Source organism: Salvelinus alpinus, chromosome 1, assembly GCF_045679555.1.
Source record: "Salvelinus alpinus chromosome 1, SLU_Salpinus.1, whole genome shotgun sequence".
NCBI classification, from domain to species: domain Eukaryota; kingdom Metazoa; phylum Chordata; class Actinopteri; order Salmoniformes; family Salmonidae; genus Salvelinus; species Salvelinus alpinus.
In genome coordinates this window covers 42,861,557-42,887,126 of record NC_092086.1, presented here as the reverse complement: position 1 = coordinate 42,887,126, position 25,570 = coordinate 42,861,557, and the positions used below count along the sequence as shown (strand labels likewise).

General features: G+C 42.4%; 1 protein-coding gene across 2 annotated transcripts; it reads left to right on the top strand.

Annotated features, from left to right (window-relative positions):
• Positions 1-25,019, top strand: LOC139576798 (transcription factor 20-like). Of its 2 annotated transcripts, none has more exons than XM_071403299.1 (6): positions 1-549; positions 13,572-22,075; positions 22,263-22,356; positions 22,548-22,597; positions 22,806-22,906; positions 23,284-25,019. In XM_071403299.1, the coding sequence occupies exons 2-5, from the start codon at positions 14,687-14,689 to the stop codon at positions 22,863-22,865; spliced, it is 7,593 nt and encodes a 2,530-aa protein (XP_071259400.1). In that variant the 5' UTR covers positions 1-549; positions 13,572-14,686; the 3' UTR covers positions 22,866-22,906; positions 23,284-25,019. The 2 variants fall into 2 exon arrangements, with proteins under 2 accessions (XP_071259400.1, XP_071259390.1); XM_071403289.1 differs by having other exon boundaries at positions 22,548-22,611.
• The last annotated feature ends 551 nt before the right edge of the window (positions 25,020-25,570 follow it).

Genomic DNA, 25,570 nt, shown 5'->3' with positions numbered 1-25,570 from the left:
GGGAGGGGGTGCAGGAATATGAGTGTATGCATTTTCAAGGCGGTCTTTCAGTAGCAAAAAAAACAGTAACAGGAAAACGAATAGGTCTACGGATAGATGCATGCTTTTATACGATGTACGTATCATGGAAATAGGCACTTGAGATTTATAATTATTAGTTGTACAGTTAGTGCGGTGACACTGGCAATGCGCTTAATTTGAGCTCGAGCTAGGTGGTTTCACCTAAACAGTGTGTGAAAGAGGGAAAGGAGAGGGAACAAGAGGGGAGGGGGTGTATGGACCTCACTGGTTACGGGACCTACAGGCACCCCGATTGTGCTCTCATAATTTGTGGAGGTGAGGACAAAAGAAAGGGAAAATTGGAGGAAAGGCCCGGGATTTGATTGTGACGGGGCCCCCGACTCGCCGCCGCTGGTCGGGGTTGTCAAGACGACAAAGGGTGAGGGAAAAGCGGCGGAGCAGTCGACTCAAGACCGGGGTTTCCTGCCAGAGCAGCGGGAGTGTCAAAAAGCAACCTTTTACTCTTCGAGGGGCCTTAAGCGTTCCCAGGTAACGTATGCATTGAAAGAGTGTCTCTGTCATGTTTTTCTCAGCATTTAGTGGGGGGAAGATTGTCTGCAGCAGCATCAGCTTTATTCAGTGTTATATATGCTTACCCACCTACCACTGCTGTATTTCTAACATCTGCACCTAATCACCCTCTTTTTGTAAGCTGCTTGGCTTCCCGTCCTATTATGATTATTGGACAGACCAGGTAGCTAACATTGCTAGTTAGCTTGCTAATTGTGTTCGTTGTGCACAAATCTAATTTATCAGGATAGCTAACGTAGCTAAATTGCAACAAAATAACTCAAACAGAATTTGCAATGACGCAAATGGGGTTTCTATAGCACAGCCTAGCTAGTCCAGCAGCACCCACTAATTGTGATGCATGAAGCTAACGTTAAACGTGCTAGCTACCTAATATTAGCTACAACTAACGTCAACATGAACCTACTATCTAGATTCCAGGAGCTGCTCGCGCTGCAACTAACGTAGCTAACTAAATAAAATACAGGGTGTGCTCAAATGGCTAGCTGATATTAAACATTTAGCATCCTATTCAATGTTATTCACTAGCCACAGTTTTTTCTTGCTAGCTAGCTACATCATAATATCTAGCTATGTGCCATGGCATTGGTTTGGTAGAAGACGTGGTTCATCAACCTACTTCTGTCCTGGTCTATAACTCTACAGACAACTTGTTTACAGTGCGTGAGGCCAGTGGTTACGTTTAACACCTGGTGTGACAGCACTGTGGTGTCAATAAAAGCTTCATTGGTCTGTAATCGAATAGGCTGTTTCTTCATAAACTGTCACATTTTATACCATAATGAATTTATTATCACGTCACCATCATCAACATTTTAATTACAGTCAGTAAAACGGAGTAATATTGGTTCAAAAGTATTCAACCCCAAAGAATTAGGCTACTGGATTTAGTAGTACAAAAGTATTCAACCCCAAAGAATTAGGCTACTGGATTTAGTAGTAAACACATTTGGAAAACGAAACTGACCAAATGTGTAACGATATCACTTGTTTCACCTGTCACGATTGAAACCTGCCAATTATCATTCAAATCAAAGAGTATTGGTCATGTAAACAGATTTGCAGGTGCAGAGAAATCCAGAAGTGGAGTAATACATAGCAGTAAAAAAACTAAATGCACACAAAATCTAGAAAAACACGAATAAAGAAATTCAGAAATATCAGAAGGAGCTATGTCAGAGAATGGAATATAAATACATATACAGTACCAGTCAAAGTTTGGACACCTACTCATTCAAGGGTTTTTGTTTATTTTTTACTATTTTCTACATTGTAGAATAATAGTGAAGACATCTAAACTATGAAATAACACATGGAATCATGTAGTAACCAAAAAAGTGTTCAACAAATCAAAATATATTTTAGATTCTTCAAAGTAGCCAACCTTTGCCTTGATGTCAGCTTTGCATACTCTTGGCATTCTCTCAACCAGCTTCACCTGGAATGCTTTCCCAACAGTCTTGTAGGAGTTTCCACATATGCTGAGCACTTGTCGGCTGCTTTTCCTTCACTCTGCGGTCCAACTCATCCCAAACCATCTCAATTGGGTTGAGGTCGGGTGATTGTGGAGGCCTGGTCATCTGATGCAGCACTCCATCACTCTCCTTCTTGGTCAATTAGCCCTTACACAGCCTGGAGGTGTGTATGGTCATTGTCCTGTTGGAAAACAAATGATAGTCCCACTAAGCACAAACCAGATGGGATGGTTACTTGAACTCTGTGAAGCATTTATTTGGGCTGCAATTTCTGAGGCTGGTAACTCTAATGAACTTGTCCTCTGCAGCAGAGGTAACTCTGGGTCTTCCTTTCCTGTGGCGGTCCTCATGAGAGCCAGTTTCATCATAGCACTTGATGGTTTTTGCGACTGCACTTGAAGAAACTTTCAAAGTTCTTGAAATTTTCCGTATTGACTGACCTTCATGTCTAAATGTAATGATGGATTGTCGTTTCTCTTTGCTTATTTGAGCTGTTCTTGCCATAATATGGACTTGGTATTTTACCAAATAGGGCTGTCTTCTGTATACCACCCCTACCTTGTCACAACACAACTGATTGACTCAAATGCTTTAAGAAGGAAAGAAATTCCACAGACTTTTAACAAGGCACACCTGTTAATTGAAATGCATTCCAGGTGACTACCTCATGTAGCTGGTTGAGAGAATGCCAAGAGTGTGCAAAGCTGTCATCAAGGCAAAGGGTGGCTACTTTGAAGAATCTCATATAAAAAAGATTTGGATTTGTTTAACACTTTTTTGGTTACTACATGATTCCATATGTGTTATTTCATGACTCATACTGCACATAAACTCAGCAAAAAAAAGAAACGTCCTCTCACTGTCAGCTCCGTTTATTTTCAGCAAACTTAACATGTGTAAATATTTGTATGAACATAACAAGATTCAACAACTGAGACATTAACTGAACAAGTTCCACAGACATGTGACTAACAGAAATGGAATAATGTGTCCCTGAACAGGGGGGATCAAAAAGTAACAGTCATTATCTGGTGTGGCCACCAGCTGCATTAAGTACTGCAGTGCATCTTCTCCTCATGGACTGCACCAGATTTGCCAGTTCTTTCTGTGAAATGTTACCCCTCTCTTCCACCAAGGCACTTGCAAGTTCCCAGACATCTCTGGGGGGAATGGCCCTAGCCTTCACCCTCCGATCCAACAGGTCCCAGACGTGCTCAATGGGATTGAGATCCGGGCTCTTCGCTGGCCATAGCAGAACACTGACATTCCTGTCTTGTAGGAAATCACTCACAGAACGAGCAGTATGGCTGGTGGCATTGTCATGCTGGAGGGTCATGTCAGAATAAGCCTGCAGGAAGGGTACCACATGAGGGAGGAGGATGTCTTTCCTGTAACGCATAACGTTGAGATTGCCTGCAATGACAACAAGCTCAGTCTAATGATGCTGTGACACACCGCCCCAGACCATGACAGACCCTCCATCTCCAAATCGATCACGCTCCAGAGTACAGGCCTCGGTGTAACGCTCATTCTTTCGACGATAAATGCGAATCCGACCATCACCCGTGGTGAGACAAAACCGTGACTCGTCAGAGAAGAGCACTTTTTTTCAGTCCTGTCTGGTCCAGCGACGGTGGGTTTGTGCCCATAGGCGACGTTGTTGCCGGTGATGTCTGGTGAGGACCTGCCTTACAACAGGCCTACAAGCCCTCAGTCCAGCCTCTCTCAGCCTATTGTGGACAGTCTGAGCACTGATGGAGGAATTGTGCGTTCCTGGTGTAACTCGGGCAGTTGTTGTTGCCATCCTGTACCTGTCCCGCAGGTGTGATGTTCGGATGTACCGATCCTATGCAGGTGTTGTTACACAGGATCTGCCACTGCGAGGACGGTCAGCTGTCCGTCCTGTCTCCCTGTAGCGCTGTCTTAGGCATCTCACAGTGTGAACATTGCAATTTATTGCCCTGGCCACATCTGCAGTCCTCATGCCTCCTTGCAGCATGCCTAAGGCACGTTCACGCAGATGAGCAGGGACCCTGGGCATCTTTCTTTTGGTGTTTTTCAGTGTCAGTAGAAAGGCCTCTTTAGTGTCCTAAATGCTCATAACTGTGACCTTAATTGCCTACCGTCTGTAAGCTGTTAGTGTCTTAACGGCCGTTCCACAGGTGCATGTGCATTTATTTTTTAATTTGTAAAAATGTATTTCACCTTTATTTAACCAGGTAGGCAAGTTGAGAACAAGTTCTCATTTACAACTGCGACCTGGCCAAGATAAAGCAAAGCAGTTCGACACATATAACAACAAAGAGTTACAAATGGAGTAAAACAAACATACAGTCAATAATACAGTAGAAAAATTATTCTATATACAATGTGAGCAAATGAGATGAGCTACGGGAGGTAAAGGCAATAAATAGGCCATGGTGGCGAAGTAAATACAATATAGCAATTAAAACACTGGAATGGTAGATTTGACAGTAGTTGAGTGTGCAAAGTAGAAATACTGGGGAGCAAAATAAATAAATACAGTAGGGGAAGAGGTACTTGTTTGGGCTATTTATAGATGGGCTATGTACAGGTGCAGTGATCTGTGAGCTGCTCTGACAGCTGGTGCATAAAGCTAGTGAGGGAGATAAGTGTTTCCAGTTTCAGAGATTTTTGTAGTTCGTTCCCGTCATTGGCAGCAGAGAACTGGAAGGAGAGGCGACCAAAGGAGGAATTGGCTTTGGGGGTGACAAGTGAGATATACCTGCTGGAACGCGTGCTACGGGTGGGTGCAGCTATGGTGACCAGCGAGCAGAGATTAGGCGGGACTTTACCTAGCAGGGTCTTGTAGATGACATGGAGCCAGTGGGTTTGGCGACGAGTATGAAGCGAGGGCCAGCCAACGAGAGCGTACAGGTCACAGTGGTGGGTAGTATATGGGGCTTTGGTGACAAAACAGATGGCACTGTGATAGACTGCATCCAATTTGTTGAGTAGGGTGTTGGAGCCTATTTTGTAAATGACATCGCCAAAGTCGAGGATCGGTAAGATGGTCAGTTTTACGAGGGTATGTTTGGCAGCATGAGTGAAGGATGCTTTGTTGCGAAATTCTAGATTTAACTTTGGATTGGATATGTTTTATGTGAGTCTGGAAGGAGAGTTTACAGTCTAACCAGACACCTAGGTATTTGTAGTTGTCCACATATTCTAAGTCAGAACCGTCCAGAGTAGTGATGCTGAACGGGCGGGCAGGTGCAGGCAGCGATCGGTTGAAGAGCATGCATTTAGTTTTACTTGTATTTAAGAGCAGTTGGAGGCCACGGATGGAGAGTTGTATGGCATTGAAGCTCGTCTGGAGGGTTGTTAACACAGTGTCCAAAGAAGGGCCAGAAGTATACAGAATGGTGTCGTCTGCGTAGAGGTGGATCAGAGACTCACCAGCAGCAAGAGCAGCGACATTGATATATACAGAGAAGAGAGTCGGCCCAAGAATTGAACCCTGTGGCACCCCCATAGAGACTGCCAGAGGCCCGAAAAACAGGCCCTCAGATTTGACACACTGAACTCTGTCGGAGAAGTAGTTGGTGAACCAGGCGAAGCAATCATTTGAAAAACCAAGGCTGTTGAGTCTACCGATGAGGATGTGGTGATTGACAGAGTCGAAAGCCTTGGCCAGGTCCATGAATACAGCTGCACAGTATTGTTTCTTATCGATGTCGGTTAAGATATCATTTAGAACCTTGAGCGTGGCTGAGGTGCACCCATGACCAGCTCTGAATAATAGGGGTTGCAACAATTTCGGCAGATAATTTTCGAAAGAAAGGGTCGAGATTGTCTAGCCCGGCTGATTTGCAGGGGACCAGATTTTGCAGCTCTTTCAGAACATCAGCTGACTGTATTTGGGAGAAGGAGAAATGGGGAAGGCTTGGGCGAGTTGCTGTGGGGGGTGCAGTGCTGTTGACCGGGGTAGGGGTGGGCAGGTGGAAAGCATGGCCAGCTGTAGAAAAATGCTTATTGAAATTCTCAATTATAGTGGATTTATCGGTGGTGACAGAGTTTCCTATCCTCAGTGCAGTGGGCAGCTGGGAGGAGGTGCTCTTATTCTCCATGGACTTTACAATGTCCCAGAACTTTTTTGAGTTTGTGTTGCAGGAAGCAAATTTCTGCTTGAAAAAGCTAGCCTTGGCTTTCCTAACTGCCTGTGTATATTGGTTTCTAACTTCCCTAAAAAGTTGCATTTCACGGGGGCTGTTCGATGCTAATGCAGAACGCCACAGGATGTTTTTGTGTTGATTAAGGGCAGTCAGGTCTGGAGAGATATAAGGGCTATATCTGTTCCTGGTTCTACATTTCTTGAATGGGGCATGCTTATTTAAGAGGGTGAGGAAGGCATTTAAAAAAAGAAACCAGGCATCCTCTACTGACGGGATGAGGTCGAAATCCTTCCAGGATAACCGGGCCAGGTCATTAATAGTTTATGGTTCATTGAACAAGCATGGGAAACAATAATTGTGTCCTTCAAACTTTTCTTTTGTCAAAGAATCCTCCATTTGCAGCAATTACAGCCTTGCAGACCTTTTGCTGTTCTGTGAAGGGAGTAGTGCACAGCGTTGTACGAGATCTTCAGTTTCTTGGCAATTTCTCGCATGGAATAGCCTTCATTTCTCAGAACAAGAATAGATAGCCGAGTTTCAGAAGAAAGTTCTTTGTTTCTGGCCATTTTGAGCCTGTAATCGATCCCACAAATGCTGATGCTCCATATACTGAACTAGTCTAAAGAAGGCCAGTTCTATTGCTTCTTTAATCAGCTCCACAGTTTTCAGCTGTGCTAACATAATTGCAAAGGGTTTTCTAATGATCAATTAGCCTTTTAAAATGCTATACTTTGATTAGCTAACACAACGTGCCATTGGAACACAGGAGTGATGGTTGCTGATAATGGGCCTCTGTATGTAGATATTCCAGATATTCCATATATATATATATATATATATATATACACAGTTGAAGTCGGAACATGATATACACCTTAGCCAAATACATTTAAACTCAGTTTTTCACAATTCCTGACATTTTAATCCTAGTAATAATTCCCTGTCTTAGGTCAGTTAGGATCACCACTTTATTTTAAGAATGTGAAATGTCAGAATAATAGTAGAGAGAACGATTTATTTCAGCTTTTATTTCAGTCATCACATTCCCAGTGGGTCAGAAGTTTACATACACTCAATTAGTATTTGGTAGCATTGCCTTTAAATTGTTTAACTTGGGTCAAATGTTTCAGGTAGCCTTCCACAAGCTTCCCACAATACATTGGGTGAATTTTGACCCATTCCTCCTGACAGAGCTGGCGTAACTGAGTCAGGTTTGTAGGCCTCCTTGCCCGCACACGCCTTTTCAGTTCTGCCCACACATTTTCTATAGGACTGAGGTCAGGTCTTTGTGATGGCCACTCCAATACCTTGACTTTGTTGTCCTTAAGCCATTTTGCCACAACTTTGGAAGTATGCTTGGGGTCATTGTCCATTTGGAAGGCCCATTTGCAACTAACTTTTAACTTCCTGACTGATGTCTTGAGATGTTGCTTCAATATATCCACATAACTTTCTTGCCTCATGATACCATCTATTTTGTGAAGTGCACCAGTCCCTCCTGTAGCAAAGCAACCCCACAACATGATGCTGCCACCCCCGTGCTTCACGGTTGGGATGGTGTTCTTCGGCTTGCAAGCCTCCCCCTTTTTCCTCCAAACATAACGATGGTCATTATGGCCAAACAGTTCTATTTTTGTTTCATCAGACCAGAGGACATTTCTCTAAAAAGTACGATCTTTGTCCCCATGTGCAGTTTCAAACCGTAGTCTGGCTTTTTTATGGTGGTTTTGGAGCAGTGGCTTCTTCCTTGCTGAGCGGCCATTCAGGTTATGTCGATATAGAACTCGTTTTACTGTGGATATAGATACTTTTGTACCTGTTTCCTCCAGCATCTTCACAAGGTCCTTTGCTGTTGTTCTGGGATTGATTTGCACTTTTCGCACCAAAGTACGTTCATCTGTAGGAGACAGAACGCGTCTCCTTCCTGAGCTGTATGACGGCTGCGTGGTCCCATGGTGTTTATACTTGCATACTATTGTTTGTACAGATGAACATGGTACCTTCAGGCATTTGGAAATTGATCCCAAGGATGAACCAGACTTGTGGAAGTCAACAATAGTTTGAGGTCTTGGCTGATTTCTTTTGATTTTCCCATGATGTCATGCAAAGAGGCATTGAGTTTGAAGGTAGGCCTTAAAATACATCCACAGGTACACCTCCAATTGACTCAAATGTTGTCAATTAGCCTAACAGAAGCTTCTAAAGCCATGACATTTAACTTTTTAGGGATAGGGGGCAGCATTTTCACTTTGGATGAATAGCGTGCCCAGAGTGAACTGCCTCCTACTCTGTCCCAGATGCTAATATATGCATATTATTATTACTATTGGATATAAAACACTCTGAAGTTTCTAAAACGGGTTGAATGATGTCTGTGAGTATAACAGAACTCATATGGCAGGCAAAAACCTGAGAAAAAATCCAAACAGGAAGTGAGAATTCTGAGGCTGGTCGATTTTCAACTCATCGCCTATTGAAATCCCAGTGGGATATGGATCTGTTTGCACTTCCTACGCCTTCCACTAGATGTCAACAGTCTGTAGAACATTGAATGAAGCTTCTACTGTGATGTGGGGCCGGATGGGAGCTGTTTGAGTCAGTGGTCTGGCAGAGTGCCAGGTCCTGGTCACGCGCATTCCACATGATATTGACTTGCGTTCCATTACTTCTATAGACACAAAGGAATTCTCCGGTTGGAACGTTATTGAATATTTATGATAACAACATCCTAAAGATTGATTCTCTACTTAGTTTGACAAGTTTATTCGACCTGTAATATAACTTTTTTAAGTTTTCGTCCGACGTTTGCCTGGATCTGCGCGAGCGTTTGGATATGTGTACTAAACGTGCTAACGAAAGTAGCTACTTGGACATAAATAATGGACATTATCGAACAAAACAACAATTTATTGTGGAACTAGGATTCCTGGGAGTGCATTCTGATGAAGATCATCAAAGGTAAGGGAATATTTATGATGTCATTTCGTATTTCTTTTGACTCCAACATGGCGGAGAAATGTTATTTCTATCTGAGCACCATCTCAGATTATTGCATGGTGTGCTTTTTCTGTAAAGATTTTTTGAAATCTGACACAGCGGTTGCATTAAGAACAAGTGTATCTTTAATTCTATGTAAAACATGTATCTTTCATCAAAGTTTATGATGAGTATTTCTGTTATTTGATGTGGCTCTCTGCAATTTCTCCGGATATTTGAGGCATTTCTGAACATGGCGCCAATGTAAACTGAGATTTTTTGATATAAATATGCACATTATCGAACAAAACATACATGTATTGTGTAACATGATGTCCTATGAGTGTCATCTGATGAAGATCATCAAAGGTTAATTTTATCTCTATTTCTGCTTTTTGTGACTCCTATCTTTGGCTGGGAAAATGGCTGTGTGTTTTTTGGACTTGGCGGTGATCTAACATAAGATCATATGTTGTGTTTTCGCTGTAAAACATTTTTTAAATCGGACACAATGGGTAGATTAACAAGATGTTTATCTTTCATTTGCTGTATTGGACTTGTTAATGTGTGAAAGTTACATATTTCAAAAAAATATTTTTGAATTTCCCGCGCTGCCTTTTCAGCGGAATGTTGTCAGGGGTTCCGCTAGCGGAACGTGTGTCCTAGAAAGGTTAATGGCACAGTTAACTTAGTGTATGTGAACTTCTGACCCACTGGAATTGTGATACAGTGAAATAATGTGTCTGTAAACAATTGTTAGAAAAATTACTTGTCATGCACAAAGTAGATGCCCTAACTGACTTGCCAAAACTATAGTTTGTTAACAAGACATTTGTGGAGTGGTTGAAAAACAAGTTTTAATGACTCCAACCTAAGTGTTTGTAAACTTCCGACTTCAACTGTGTATATATAATGGTGTGTAAAGACAGTATATGAATAGAAAAGGTGTGTACAGCAGTAGTTATAAGATGAGCCATGACTAGAATACAGTATATACAGATCCTTCAGGAACTATTCATACCCCTTGATTTATTTCACATTTAGTTGTTACTTATTCCACATTTAGTTGTTACAGCCATCTACACACACTAACCTATAACGACAAAGTGAAAACATGTTTTTAGATTTTTTTTCAAATGTATTGAAAATTAAATACATTATTTACATTACGTAAGTATTCACACCCCTGAATCAATACATGTTAGAACCACCTTTGGCAGCGATTACAGCTGTGACTCTTTCTACGTATGTCTCTAAGAGCTTTGCACACCTGGATTGTACAATATTTGCACAATATTCTTTAAAAAATTATTCAAGCTCTGTCAAGTTGGTTGTTGATCATTGCTAGACAACCATTTACAAGTCTTGCCATATATTTTCAAGTCGGTTTAAGTCAAAACTGCGACTTGGGCACTCAGGAACATTCAATGTTGTCTTGGTAAGCAACTCCAGTGTATATTTGGCCTTGTGTTTTAGGTTATTGTCCTGCTGAAAGGTGAATTTGTCTCCCAGTGTCTGTTGGAAAGTAGACTGAACCAGGTTTTCTTCTAGGATTTTACCTGTGCGTAGCTCAATTCCATTTATTTTTATACCCCCAACAAACTCCCTAGTCCTTGCCAATGACAAGCATACCCACAACATGATGCAGCCACCACCACTATGCTTGAAAATATGGAGAGTGGTACTCAGTGATGTGTTGTTTTAGATTTGCCCCGAACATCATTTTGTATTCAGTAAGTAGATTTCTTTGCCACATTTTTTGCGGTTTTACTTTAGTGTCTTACTGCAAATAGGATGCAGGTCTTGGAATATTTGTATTCTTTGCGAGGCATTAGAAAACCTCAGTCTTTGTGGTTAAATCTTTATTTGAAATGTGCTGCTAGACTGAGGGACCTTACAACTCATAATGTGACTGCACACTTAATTAGGCTTGCCATAACAAAGGGGTTGAATAGTTATTGACTCAAGACATTACAGCTTTTCATTTTTAATTAATTTGTAAAAAATCTCTACAAACAAAATTGCACTTTGACATTATGGGTAATTGTGTGTAGATCAGTAACACAAAATCTAAATTGGATCCATTTTAAATTCAGTCTAACACAACAAAATGTGGAAAAAGTCAAAGGGTGTGAATACTTTCTGAAGGCACTGTACATATAAAGTGGGTAAAATAGTATGTTAACATTATTAAAGTGACCAGTGTTCAATGACTGTACATAGGGCAGCAGTCTCTAAGTTGCAGGGTAGAGTACCGAGTGGTAGATGGCTATTACAGTGACTAAGGTTCAAGGCCGTGGCTATACAAATTACACTTTTACAAAAGACTGCAGAAGTTGGCTGCAAGCAATTGGTCAATTAAGCACTTTACAGTGTATCTAAAACAGACAATAGACGTGTCACATCCTCATGAATGATGACCCCATCAAAGTGGCGTCACCCCATAATTAGAGTCCCTGTTGATTTAATGCTTTAGAAAGCTGTTAAATACATTTACGTTGAGCTATACCTACCTGTTTAATTAATTTAGTGGGGTGATAAGAAACCACATGGCTGGTTTACCACAGCTTTATAAGATTATTTGTAATCATGTACAATCCATGTAGGCCTACATGGATTCATTGTGATCTTGACATTATTGTGCCACTGTTTTGACTTCATGCTGCTAGGCCTCTGGGTAAATACATTTGAATTCAATCACTTTCTGTAAGCACCCCTTTTGATTTGAACGAAACCTTTCATACATATTTGCCAATTGTAGAAGTGCTCAGAAAGTGACTTTTTAAACCTGAATGCCAAAACATTCAAGAGATAAATGTGGTCAAAGGTAAATAAAGGTTAAATAAAATGTGATTAAATGTGGTCAAAGTTGACCTATTTTGCTTTCACTGGAAACGATAAATGTTTGAGATTTGATATTTAAAAGCTTACAAACAGGGTTGACAAACTGTTTTATAATTGATTGATTTATCTAATTATCATCTGAGGTTTTGGTGTTGTGCCCACCATCTGTTGAGACACAACATGTTCTTGAATACAGGGTGGGTGTTATGTTTTGGCTGATAAATGTATAAAAAAACATAAATGTATACTTTCAAATGGTACAACAAACATGGTTGGAGGTCCACACATTAGAGAATGTTGACTTAAAGGGGAATATAAATTGGTTTAAATAACACTGTCAGTCCTCCATAGGAAACCTATTGAAATATAGATAATAGAATAGACATGACCAGTTAAGTTAACATTTGACGGTGGGTGGACCGGCGGCCATCTTTGTGGTAGTAATTAGAAGTACTAACTTAAATTTCAATGGTGTACCAGTTAAATTGCAGTGGTTTGAAGGGATAAGTCATTCTATGAGTTAAATTTCTAGCATGTTGTGTCTCAACCACACACAACACACAAACTTCAGATGATGTAAAGTAGGGTCTAAGCAACAACAAATAATAATTAATTTAGTTTGTTTTTCTACAAGAAATTATACAATATTTTGACAACCCTGTTTGTAAGCTTTTAAAATGATATCAAACTCAACCGTTTATCATTTCCAGTGATAAAGACAAGGATGTCTCATAGGGCCGGGATGATACCAGTATCGCAATATTGCAAAACCAGGGCTGTTTTCCTCAATAAGTTAAATCCACTTTGTGTTTTTTTCCCTTGCCGTGTTAGTGTTACTAACAACGTGTTAGTATCGCGATACTGGTATCGTCCCTAACCTAATGTCTCTTGGTGTGGTGGGGTATGGAAAATGGGTCAACTTTGAGCATCTCTGTCTCCTGAATGTTTTAGCATTCAGGTCCAAAAAGTCACTTTATGACCACTTATTCCATGGGCAAACATGTATGGAAAGTTTTGTTTAAATTCAAAGGGATGCGGTCAAAAGATTATTTAACTCATATGGATTTACCTTCTACTCTAGTGCCTTTAGTTTTTGTGCAATTCCGTGGATGTTTGAGTTACATGCGTTATCAAGAATTGAACATACACAGCAGTGGCAGTTGACACACACAAGTGCCCTAATACCTGTGTATTTATTTACATGGTAGTTACATGGGCAGGTGGGCCTATAGTGTAATTACAGTATGAAGTTATAAAGTTAGACACGTTGACACCTGATTCATTGTATTGCAGATTATATGTGACTATTTCTAGAGTAAGACGTACAGTCAGTACAATACTGGAATAGACCATGTAGCGTCTGCTAAGTGAACTTACAGTGAGAAAGAGTAAATGGGTTATGCAATGGTTAACAACAAACCCACTGTACTTACTTTGTCAGCAAAAACCCCCACAGCATTTTTGGATGTAATATCCTATGTACAGTATAGACTATGTGGTCGTTGTGGCACACAGACAGTTATTTTTGTTTCTTTTTCTGTTCTTTCAGATTTCCACAGGGCTCCTGTAAACAAGTGAAGAGAGATGGACTCACATGGATGGAAATACTGGAGAGGAACTGCAAAAGAAAAACAAGAAGAAGCTGATTAAATGGAAACCTTACTTTTGGACATTGGTATGGGAGACGGTCAATTTGAATAATGATTGAAAGAAAAAGAAAATAAGGTAAGACAGAAACATGTTGGAGATATAGAAGAGCACCAAGATAAACACTGGTGAAGAAGAACTAAAGTTGGGGAAACTGGGGACCAAAGACTTTTCTACAATCCAACTACATACGTCAAAAAGTCTAAGGGAATGAGAAAAAAATGAGAATTTCAAAAAGTATTAATCTCAACAAGAACACAAATGTCAGTGGATTTTTCCCCCTTTTGGTTTGAGACATTTATTGGATGAAAGCATTGGCTAGCATTTCTAAGGTGTTTCTACACAGGAACTAGCCACATACATGCAAACCTACATGAGGGAAGCATTATTGTTTCACATAGTTCCTGCCAGAACTGAATCATTTCTGCAATGGCAGTCCAGCAGTCTAAAAGGCAGTGACTCAGTTACTCGTGAAAAGTTTTTGCACATGGGACACCATTGAATCCCACTGCAATTTTATCTTAACTCTGTTTGCCTGTGCTCTTATACAGTGGAAAGGACTTTTGAGGCCTATTATTTCAAGTGCTGTTGTCTCTCTTGATATTTTCACATTTAGTGCCAAACTGCAACATCTGTATCATATCATTTTAACATTGAAATCGCTACTACATTTAGTACAACAAAACGGATATTTAGTTGTAATCTGAACTCAGCCCTCCAACTATTACAACTATAATGGAGATACTCTACAACAGCAGATTTCAGAAGTTCTTTAGTTGCATCTAATTGAAAATTACTGGTCATTTTCTGCTCAAGCCTCAGTATTTGCTTCATTTTCAATTGCTGCTACAAGTGTGATAAAACATTTGTGATAAAGTCACTTGTTTCAACTCTGCTGGACTTTGTTGGACTCTCCACCATAATTTAACTGCAAGCCTACGAAGTCAACTGACACAGTAACTGCCATTACGGAACAAAAAACATTCCCTCAAACAATTCATAAAAATCCATCAAAACATGCAGAATTTCCCCAACAGTCCAGTACCTCCAGCTCTTCCTCCTGGATTTACTAGTAGGGGTGGAGGTGGCTCCTCTTACCCACCACAGTCAACAGATCCCCAGATATCCCCAAGGATGACAGATGACTATACTGGGATGCAACAGCAAACACCTCCAAACCCTCAAAGTCACAGTCGACACCTACTCCATCGAGGGCACCACCACCCTGGTCAGGCTGGCCATATGCTTGCTTATGATGCAAGACACAGAGCTGGGGAATCATCACACGGTAATATTCACAGTGGCAGTAGTAGCAACCCTTACCAAAAGGAAACAATGGATTATTATTTTGCCATGGGTGGAAAGGACAGACATAGAAGAGGAGGTATGGCATATGGGGCAGGTTTTGGGTACTCAAATATGGATGGACATATACCTCAGCAGTACAGACAAGCTGGAACTAGCTCCGGATTGTCCTCCGGGATGATGTCTCCCTATCCTTTAGACTATGGTTCGACGGCCGGCTCAGGTGGTAGTAGCAGTGGCAGCAGTGGTGCTGGAGCATTTTCCCCCTCCCATCAGTACAAAATGGGTCAGAACCCTGCAATGCAGCCAGCATCAGGGCCTCAGATACAGCTCCGACAACATGGACAGAATTACCCCGCCCATCAAGCTCTGCAACATGGACAGCAGCATAGGACTTATCCCATCTCTGGACACAGAATGCCTCCACAGTTCTCACACTACTCCCCACAGGGTAGTGCATCCACAGGGTCATCAGGAATGTACAGCTCCCCACCACAGAGATATCATGATGGGGCCAGCAGTGGTGGTGGATTTGAACCTAAAGTCAACAACTCTCCTAATATGAACTCTAATTCAAACTCAATTTCAAGTTCAGCTACAACAAACAATGTTGGATCACTGGAGAATGTTGCAAAGAGCTACCACTCTTCAAGTTATCCCTCATACTCCCCACAAACTCATCCACTCCACAAACAAGCCACCCTCCAGCACCGCAATTCTCAGCACAATTTAGGAATAGGTTACGACAACTCTCTCAAAATGCAGCATCATGCCCCTCCACCAGGTTCTGTATACTCTAAACATCACCAATCCACCAATCCCGGAATGCCTCAACAACCGTGTCAAGAAATAGCCAAATCGCCAATGCATTCTCAACCCCAACAGGGCCAGATTAACCAAAACTTCAGCCCTATATCTAACCCCTCTCCAGCTGCCTCTGCAGTGCAGTCTCCCAGTTGTAGCTCCTCACCTTCCCCGTTGATGGGTGTCTCAGAAGGTCATGGAAACCCTTTATGTCCCCCACATGTTCCATCAAATCCTCCTCCCCCAAATCCTCGTAGTTGCCGTGGTCGGTTATTGCAGACTATGCCTCAGTTGAGTCCCACACCCAACTCCAACAGCAGCATCAGTAGTTGTGGCAGCAGTGGCAGTAACAAAGCTACTGGTCTGAATACAAGCGCTGGAGGTGGTCACTTAGTCTCAAACCGAAGCAGAATGGCTGCAGGTACAGGAAAAGGATCACATGAAGAAGGGTCATCCTCGTCTGTCTATTCATCTTCTCCTCTTGACAAACTCATGCAAGATCCTGGCTTGAACAGTCTAAATGCGTTGACATCACAGGTAGCGAATTTACCCAATACAGTGCAACATATGCTTCTCACTGACACATTAATGTCACATAGAAGGGGGAAAGATGGACAAAGTCAAATGCTGCAGGCATTACAAGCCATTCCCTCTACTCAACCAAGGAGTCGAAGTGTCAGTGCTGCCTCAAGCAGTGGGATAGGTGGTGGTGAGGCTGCTAGCTCTGAGGCTGGAGGTGATGATGATTCCTTTCTGGTGTCCGAAAGAGTATCATCAAGGGCCAAAGAGGAACGCGATGAGCAGATTTCTGAGGGGGAAAAATCTAGAATGCGGCAGATGAGTGTCGCAAGCAGTGGATCGGAACCAACTGGCTACTATCCTCCCTCTCAGAGTCAAATGTCCATGGGTTCAAGTAAAAACCAATCCCATACTGGAAAGAGTCATCAGGGTTCACAAGGGAAGATGATGTTAACGGAATCTTCTACAAAACAATCTCTGAATCCATCAGATGTTTCTGAAAGAAAGACAACTGAAACCCGGACACCTTCATTGTCATCTCCCTCCTCTGCTCCTCACTCTGCTGAGCCTGGTCCAAGCGTACATTCTCGCCCTCCTGTTTCCTCTACTCCCTCATGCCCCATTCCCTCTCCTGCTCCTCAGTTCCACCCAAACTGTGTTTCTGAGCCTGGTGCCACTGATGTTAATACTAAAAATGGGCTTAGGAAAACAAGGGAAATTAAATATGAAGGAATTAAAGATGAAAGTGGACGGATGGTTGAAAAAATTGAAAAAGGCACCCATGGAGAGCAGACCCGAGAGGGACACATGCGACAAGATGGGCAGGACAAAGAAAATAAATTGGATCGATCTTCCTTGCGTAACAAAAAGGGTGATGAGAAGGACGGAAAACGATGTAAGACACGAGATTTGGACAACTCCAATCTAGATCAAAATATTGAGGAACAGCCAAATGCTGGTGGAGTGGGTGTTATTGTGTCAACTCGTTGTGAGGTAAATAGTCCAGAAAAGGCTACACATGCACAAGACAACTGCATAGAGGAGAAACATTCAGACAGCTTCTTTAGAGAGTCTAGTCGTCATAATGGGGAGGAAGGAATGGATTTGAGTGTATATTCCTCTCATCATGAAGTTCCCCAGAAATCTAACTTTGGGCGGTCTGTCCCTCAAAATCATCCCCCCTCAGGTCCTCAGAAATATGGTTACCAAGAGTCACCACATGGTGCTGCCATGGGTTTGAAGAATAGGGGGAGACCTAGTCCAGGGAGTGTAACTGGATCAAATTCAAGGTATCAAGGCTTCCATCAACCAAAGTTCAATTATGGGCCTGAACACACCAAGGATGTCGTGGGTACTACAGTTGAGGGATCAGTGAGGAGAAGAGAAGGATCGGGAGCAAGAGGACATGATGATAATTCTCAACTCCAGCATCCATTTCCAAGCCTCTTGCAGGAGGTTCTACAGGGTTATCACTTAGACCGGCGCTATGGGCGATCTGAACAGGCACTAACTGCCCATCTCCAGGCGCAAAATATGACTCGGCAACAGTACCAAACCAGGCATCCTTATGGCATGGCTGAAAGTATGAGAACCCAAACTGGAGTTGGAGAGGTCACTTCCCACCCCTCCCGAATGACAAGCCCTGGAAAGCCTCTTCAACCAAATCAGCGCATGGGGCCTGGATCTGATTTTGTACCAGAATCACCTCAACCCTCTTTGAGGTCTGAAGGAGTAGATACTAAGGGATCTCACAGTGCTTCTGCAGAGAAAAATAAAATGGCAACACCGCAGCGTCACCCGACCCATATGCCACAGTCTACAGAGTTTTTGTCTGGACCTCCACCAAAACACATCAATTTAGCAGACTACTCGTTACCTCACAGGAAACCCCCTTCAGGTCTGCCCAGCTCATCATCAGCTGTACAGGAACTCCTATTGCAGGAAACAGAGCCGCTAGCGGGCAGTGTTGGAACCATAGGTCAAATTGAGTCTCAAATGTTGACGTCCTCCCTTTTACCTCCATCTAAAGAGCGCCGCTCTGTCATATGTGATGTTTGTCCCAATCGCCGCAGTACACCAGAAAGGGATGGGAAACGTGAAAGAGAGCGGGGAAAAAGTCCAATTGGTGCCTCTGTAATCCAACTGCCATCAACAAATGATCTAGTGAACAGTAGGGAGATGGGAGATAAAAAAGAGGTTGGAGTGAAGGTAGTATTAAAGGAGACTGCAGAGGCTGTCCATCATAGTGGTCTTACAACCAAGGAAACTGATGTTGAGCATCATAACAAGGCTTTACACCCATCTGTGGTTATGAATTCAGAGCCTCTTAGAAGAGGTAAGATTGATTTGACCACCACCATGCCCTCTCAACATCTGCAGCAAACCTCTCACTATCCCTCTACCACCAACCCTCTGTCTCCACCATCAAGACGTCAGTCATACCCACATGGTGTAGATTTATCTACAGGGCATGCCAGTGGCTTTCCTGGTTCCAGGTTTGGTGATACAAGAGAGGGCAATATGATGCCACGTAACCCCCATTTTCACAATCCCTACCACTCACCCCAAGTTCAATTACAAAACCCACAATCCGCAAACAAATTACAAATGTATACTCACCTCCATGCTCATGACTTGGATGACAGACTTGATTGGGCAGCTACCATTAATAGACCCACCAAGGATATGATGCAGTCCAGTACTTCTCCAGGTAGACATAAACTCAGTCATTCAGAGCAGAGACAAAGAATGCAGTCTCCAACTGACATTTTGCACAATCGCCAACCGTTCGCTAAACAGCAAGTTCCTCATCAGAACACTTACTATGACATGAAAATGTGGGAGTCAACACACTCTGGTAGAGAGAGTGTAGGGATGTTGGAGGGGGACCCTTACCAGAGAAGTCAACAACCACCTCCTGCTGCTCCTCTTGGGTCTGTTGCCCCCCAATTGGTTCCAACAGCTCCACCAGTCTCCAACATCCTTGAATCACCTGTTTCCCAAGTGGTTACAGAAGAAATCTTTAAATCACTCCATCCAACACCTACACCTAATTCCATGAAAACAGTTGGTCACAGTATTGGTGGCAATGTCAATTCCGTGATGCCACAGAGCCATCGACCAAATAAAACTGGGGGTTCTGGGGACACTAATCCATTAATGTTGAGGAGGAGAGTTCGATCTTTCATTTCCCCTATCCCAGCCAAGAGGCAGCATCAGGATGTATCACAGCAAAGGAGTGCCCCTAGTTCATATCACTCACCTTTGACCTACTCTGAATCCAGCCTCCAAAATGATGATGACTCATCCAGTTCAGATATAACTACACTTGGTTCGCCTAATACTCCTTGTCCCACACCTGGACAAAGCACTTATTCACAATCCTCCTCACCTGTTCAGGGTAAAAAGAGTCTGCCTCCAAGAAAAGGGAGAGGTTTGAAACTGGAGGCTATTGTTCAGAAAATTACACCAAATGTGAAGAAATCTACTAACAGCGGCCATACCGATGTTGACTCAAATGATTTTGCTGGATTTTCTCACACTGAAATGTCACAGTTTACTGACACACAGGAAGAAGAGGAATGTTTACCTTATCTAGATGAAAGTCTCTCATTAAGTGACATTATGCCCTACAGAGGGGTTGATGAGACTGGACCGTTACCTCCCACCGCATACCCCTGTGATCCTCACCAGACATCACAAGTTCTTAAACGTGGCACCACAGGAACTGTTACAAGACCTTTGCAGCCAGACTTTGACTTTGGGTTAGGGACTGCAGCATCTAGTACTGGTGATAGAGATAAAGAGATACCCGCTGACTTCACCTTGTTAGGGCCCTTACCCCCACCTCCACCACTACCTTGTCCAGTACAGGGCTCCCCCCCACCTTCTTCATCTGCCTTGTCTGATATTCAACATTTCACTAATACTTACCAGCAACTTGAGACTCGAAGAGGTGAACAATCTGCTGCTAACCTTCTGAGACAAAAACTTGAAGAAACTGGGATTGGATTTGATGATTACAGTAGCAGTGACTATTATGGAACCACCCCACCACACCACAGTCAGGCTCAAGGGCACTCACTAAGACAGCCACATCAAACTTCTCCAAGGTCATCTTTGGCAATGACAGGGTCACCACAAGATTCCAAACAATCAGACAATTCTGTACCCAAAGGCTATTTCCCATCAGGCAAGAAGAAGGGAAGGCCTGTTGGAAGTGTGAATAAGCAAAAACGTGCTCAAGCCGCCCAGTCACAGAATGCGAGCCCAAGTGCTCTGTCTGGCCCACCCATTCAATCTCCTGCAACTGTTAGTCCACAGGTAGCCCCAAGCCCTGGCACTACAGCCTCTGCCCGATCAGTCACTCCTCCGACTGATCAGAAAATGACTCCTCCTGAGATTCCACCAGTCTTGACCCAAGCAGTAAAAGTGGATGCTGAAAGTGAGGACACTCAACCAGAGACGGAGGTGAAATCAGTCTGCCAGAAACAAGGGGGGGTGAAAGACGAGAGTGAGGTAGTGGGATCAAGAGGCAGGCAGAGGAGGAGGAGAAGAGGAGTAGCAGCAGCGGCGGCCAAAGATGACCTGGAAGCGGCTACAAGAGCGGGGGAACATTTTGATAACAGCAGCGTTTTTCCTGATAATAGCAAGTGTGCCTTTGCTCCATACATACATGTGGAGAGGAAAGTAGCTGAGATAGGAGCCGTGTGCACAATTGTGAATGGTGAAGAGGAAAAGATGAAGGGAGAGCGTGGAGCGGTTGGAGGGAAAGCAAGCAGTAGTGGTATTGAAGCTCTTTTGACCTCAGCTCTTTTGTCTCAACTGCCTAGGAGAGACGGAGAAATTGAGAGGGTCAAAGAGAAGAGGGAACTGGAGGATGTAGACTCTGCCCTCCAGGCAGGAAAGGTTCTACCTTCATCTGAGTACCTTCTACCAGGCCCTGTGATTACTGAATCCATTCATTCTGGCCGTCTTCTCTGCTGCCTGTGCCAGAAATGGGCCAATTACAAAAACCTTGGGGATCTCTATGGACCTTACTACCCTCCTGAATATGCTACAAGGCTTCCTAAGAATCAACCCCAGATTCGACAGAGTCTTGTAACTACTGGGATGAGTAGAAATGTGCAAAATCTAGACACCATTTCAAATGTGTTGACCACCCAGGGCCGTGAACTGCAAGATGTGCCAACTATCAAGTCCTCAACTTATAGTGATTACATGTTCAGTCAAGAGACAAATACAACTTCCCCTGCCACTGCTGTTGGCACTGCCTCTCCAGCAGGTGGAGGGGAGATGCTTTATCTGGCCAGCAAACTTGCTAAAACCACCACCAACAAGACAACAGTTCTTAAGTGGGACATGCCTCCAGAGTTAAAACCAATTACTGAGCTAAGGAAACAACCTGAACTTCAGAATGAGCCCACTTACAGTCAGCAAAACCAACCATGCCAGCAACAGCAGACAGAAGACACTCAACAAAGGCCGCAACACAGAAAGCTGACGTCGCACCCGAGATTTAAAAGGAGACAGAAATCCAGTGAGAATTCCCCAAGAATGGTGCCATCCAACAGCAAAGCCTCATTGCCATTCCAGCCTCCTCCCCCAACCTTAGACTCCCTTGGACCTTTGGCACAGCTGGCCCAACTTCCTCAGATGCCTATGGACCCAGAGGAGCTGTGGGTGCATGAGGCATGCATGGTCTGGACCAGTGGGGTTTACCTGGTCAATGGAAGACTGTATGGCCTACAGGAGGCACTAGATGGTGCCAGAGACACAGTGAGTAATCTTTTTGTTGTTGTTGATGTCTATACAGTATACAATGTAATGATATTGGTTACTATATATAGGTATTTTTTCAGCTCAATATACCTTAAGCAGTTCTCAGAAGTCCACAGTTTGAAGTTTTTAATCGATTTTTGCACTTTCTTCTGTTATTCTCTATGTTATGTCTGTCTGTGTTCAGGTTTGCTCATATTGTGAAATGGTTGGCTCAACCCTCGGCTGTTACAGCAAAGGCTGCACACTGAGATATCACTACCCGTGTGCCATGGATGCAGGTAAGAGCAGCAAAGCATTTCCTTTAATACCGAATGTTATATCTCATTACTCATATGCTGTGCCCTAAACCTTACCTCCCGCTGCCTACTGTAACTATAATAATAGTACCCAATTATATTGAGTGTTATAATTTTCTGAGTTGATGGTTATGTTATGTCATTTGTATCACTTTTCCTTCACCTCTCCTCAGACTGCTCTCTGAATGAAGATAACTTTTCATTACGATGTCCGAAGCACAAGGTAAAAAGGGAGAGGTTGGTTATTATATAATTCCTAGGGAAACCAAAATATTTGTGACTCTTCATTGTGTTAATATATTTAAAATTCCTTTATCTCATGTGCCACTTTAGTTATTAAGAAACTAAATTCTGCCACTATAGTTAAGAAACTAATTACCACTTGAATTACCTTCCTCTCCTTTGCACCTCCCCCCTCTTATATTCTGCAGTTTCCCCAGAGCAGCCAGCCAGCTAAATCTGTGTACCCTGAGCAGTCTGAGAGAGGCTGAGAGAGACACTGAGGAGGAAGAGACGCAGGAGTATAGGATCGGTAAGTTTTTAAAAGGCAGTGGTGCGACCGTGCACCAAAATGAATGTTACAACTCTGAAGGATTTGAAAAGACTAATATTTGTTTGGTATGAGACTGAGCACCCTGTTCTATTTGTTTGTGTTCATATCCCCCCAAACTATCCTCAAATTGTTAAACCAAAAAAAGTGTCTGTCAAAGATGAAGCCAAGTATTTATTAGCCCAGGGCTGCTTATTATTTTTGTTTATACCATTAGCTTCAAGGTAACATAAAGTAAAAAAATGTTTTTTAAAGTATTCTGCTCATCATAGATTTGGAAATGCCAACTGTATCCACCACACACAGGGTTGTGTAATCCCTGGTGTCAATACACACTTGCTTTTTGTATCCTTTCCTAGGTATGCTTGGACGATGAGGATTGTCAGAGAAACAAACAGCCCTAAACAGGATGGGACGTGCATCTTTTGACGGGTGGACTATGATGCCGGAGAAAAAATAGGATTTTAACATTTCTGAACAGGAATTAACTTTAAAACATTTAAGAAAAAGAAAAACTCCTTCCTTTAAAAAGAAAAACAGATCAAAGCAACGTTGAGGAAGACTAAAAAGGAAGACCAAGGTGGGACAGAACGAGACATTGCGAGTGACGGAACAGAAAGGAACTTCCTCTTAAAAGAAACAAATAGCCTCTCTAGGCAAACTTTGCATTTCTGGAAATACCCTCAAACTCTTCTTTCCATCATGGCTTTAGTCATTTTATCTATCATGTTTTTTTGTCCAAATGTTATGAATCAGAGTATTGGGAACAACCCACCCAGAGAACTGTAAGAGAGCGTTGGGTTGAAAAGTTGACATTATAGTTGGAAGGAAAGGAGAGGCAATGTATCTACTTCATGTAGTATTTTATCATAACCTTCATAATCATTATTTTAGTTATTATTATTTTGTATCTGCATCAGTATTTACTGAAATGGATGTATCTCCATTTATATTTTGTCAACATTTATCAAACATCGGATATTTTATCATTCCTGGAGAGGGAGGTGCCAGAATGACATCATTTGGAATGTCAAGGCCGAGTTGCCACAAAGACATTGTTGCCTTGGAGAATGGACATTTGTTGCCTTTCAAAGTGCGTATGTATAAGAGTGAATGTGTGTGAAAATGTGGATTTGAGTGTCCATTTTTGGTCCTTTGAAAAGTGTTCTTATTTTTCATCCTTGGGGTTTTTACGGTACAGATAGTAGTCATGAAAATTGAATGGACATGATCTTATTTTTCAAACAAAATATTAATATTGTGCTGAGAGAACAATTGAACCCTGACAGGAGGAGATCACAATATTGACTAATGCATGCCTGCCATCTTTGACCATGTTGATTGGGAGAAGACGTCACTTGACAGGTAAACCAAGTGTTGACGTTGTGGTGGACCTTGTTCAGTATATGTGTGGGGTTTTATGTGAAAAGATCGAATTTTGTCAGCCAAATGTGACTAATGAGCATTACCAAAACCTTTTGGAATCTAGAGGGTTTTTGGAATGACTGGGACTGGTAGTACCCACCTTTACTGTGGATCGAGGAGTCAGTTTATCCTGAGTACTTTAATAGGTTCATTTCTCAATGAAACTTAAGATATGGATCAAGATATGCTAAATGCAGTCAAAAGAATCGTTGCCATAAACTAAACAAGTGAGTCGTACGTGGTGTTGTCTATCATTTTTTATTATTGTACGTGTAAAAAAAAAAGTTGAATTGAAAGAAGACAAGTATGATATTGAAAACATGCTGTATTAGAAACCTGTCAATATGTATATGAACTATGAATACACTTACTAAATGCTTCAAAGAATGCTATCCTTTTGAATATTTCACATTGTACTGTTGTCCTTTTAAGCCATTAATTTTTTCATTCAAACTTAATTTGTTTTTATTGGAGAGGAAGATCCTTTCTGGGTTCTCTCAGCCCAATAGACTCTCCTTTCATTCTGTCATTCCTTTTCTTCTCAGTCCCTTTCTCTCACACGCACACACTCTTCTCACTCCTGCTGTGTCTTAAATTGTGTACCGCTGACAGTGAGCCTCAGGTTCACTGTATATTCAAGTGAGTATTAAATCTGGCCCCACATATCAGACCCAAGTGTGAGTGATGCGTTCAGTCACAAATGTCATTCACAAACCAAATGTCAGAAATGTGCTGAGAGCTGTGCACTGCAGCTACATTTTGGTTGAAGCATGGTCACCATATTGTCTTAGCACTAACACCTTTTTGAGTTATGAGTGTCTGTCCCTCTGCATGTCTCCTTGAAGTTCAGTAGGGATGCTAGTATGTGTTTTGACATCATGGTGTTTTGAGTACTGTATTGTATGTTTCATCATGGATGTGTGTTGTGTAATTGTGTTTTTTCCTTAATGTCGATGAAGAGCTCCTTCTTGTGGTTGGAGCCAGCTCACCACTTTCCTGAAAACCCCAAGGGCTCGATTCAATCCATTACGCTGAAGATCCGCACTACAGCATGATTGAAATTTAAAAGCAAAGTTCCTGTGTTCACGGAGACTGCATTCACGGTGAACACTGCATATGTCAGCTCAAACGGAAATGACCTTTTTTAAAGGCCCAAATGCAGCCAGAAATGTTACATAAGCACATAAAGCTTGTTTGGCACAACATGTTTACGGGGCTCCC

What these genes read in the sequence shown, in the direction of transcription:
- LOC139576798 (XM_071403289.1), top strand. Translation starts at nt 14,687, where the DNA reads ATGCAGAATTTCCCCAACAGTCCAGTACCTCCAGCTCTTCCTCCTGGA. An exon ending in TAGATGGTGCCAGAGACACA is followed by an intron (nt 22,076 to 22,262) that starts GTGAGTAATCTT and finishes GTCTGTGTTCAG; the next exon opens with GTTTGCTCATATTGTGAAAT. An exon ending in CCCGTGTGCCATGGATGCAG is followed by an intron (nt 22,357 to 22,547) that starts GTAAGAGCAGCA and finishes ACCTCTCCTCAG; the next exon opens with ACTGCTCTCTGAATGAAGAT.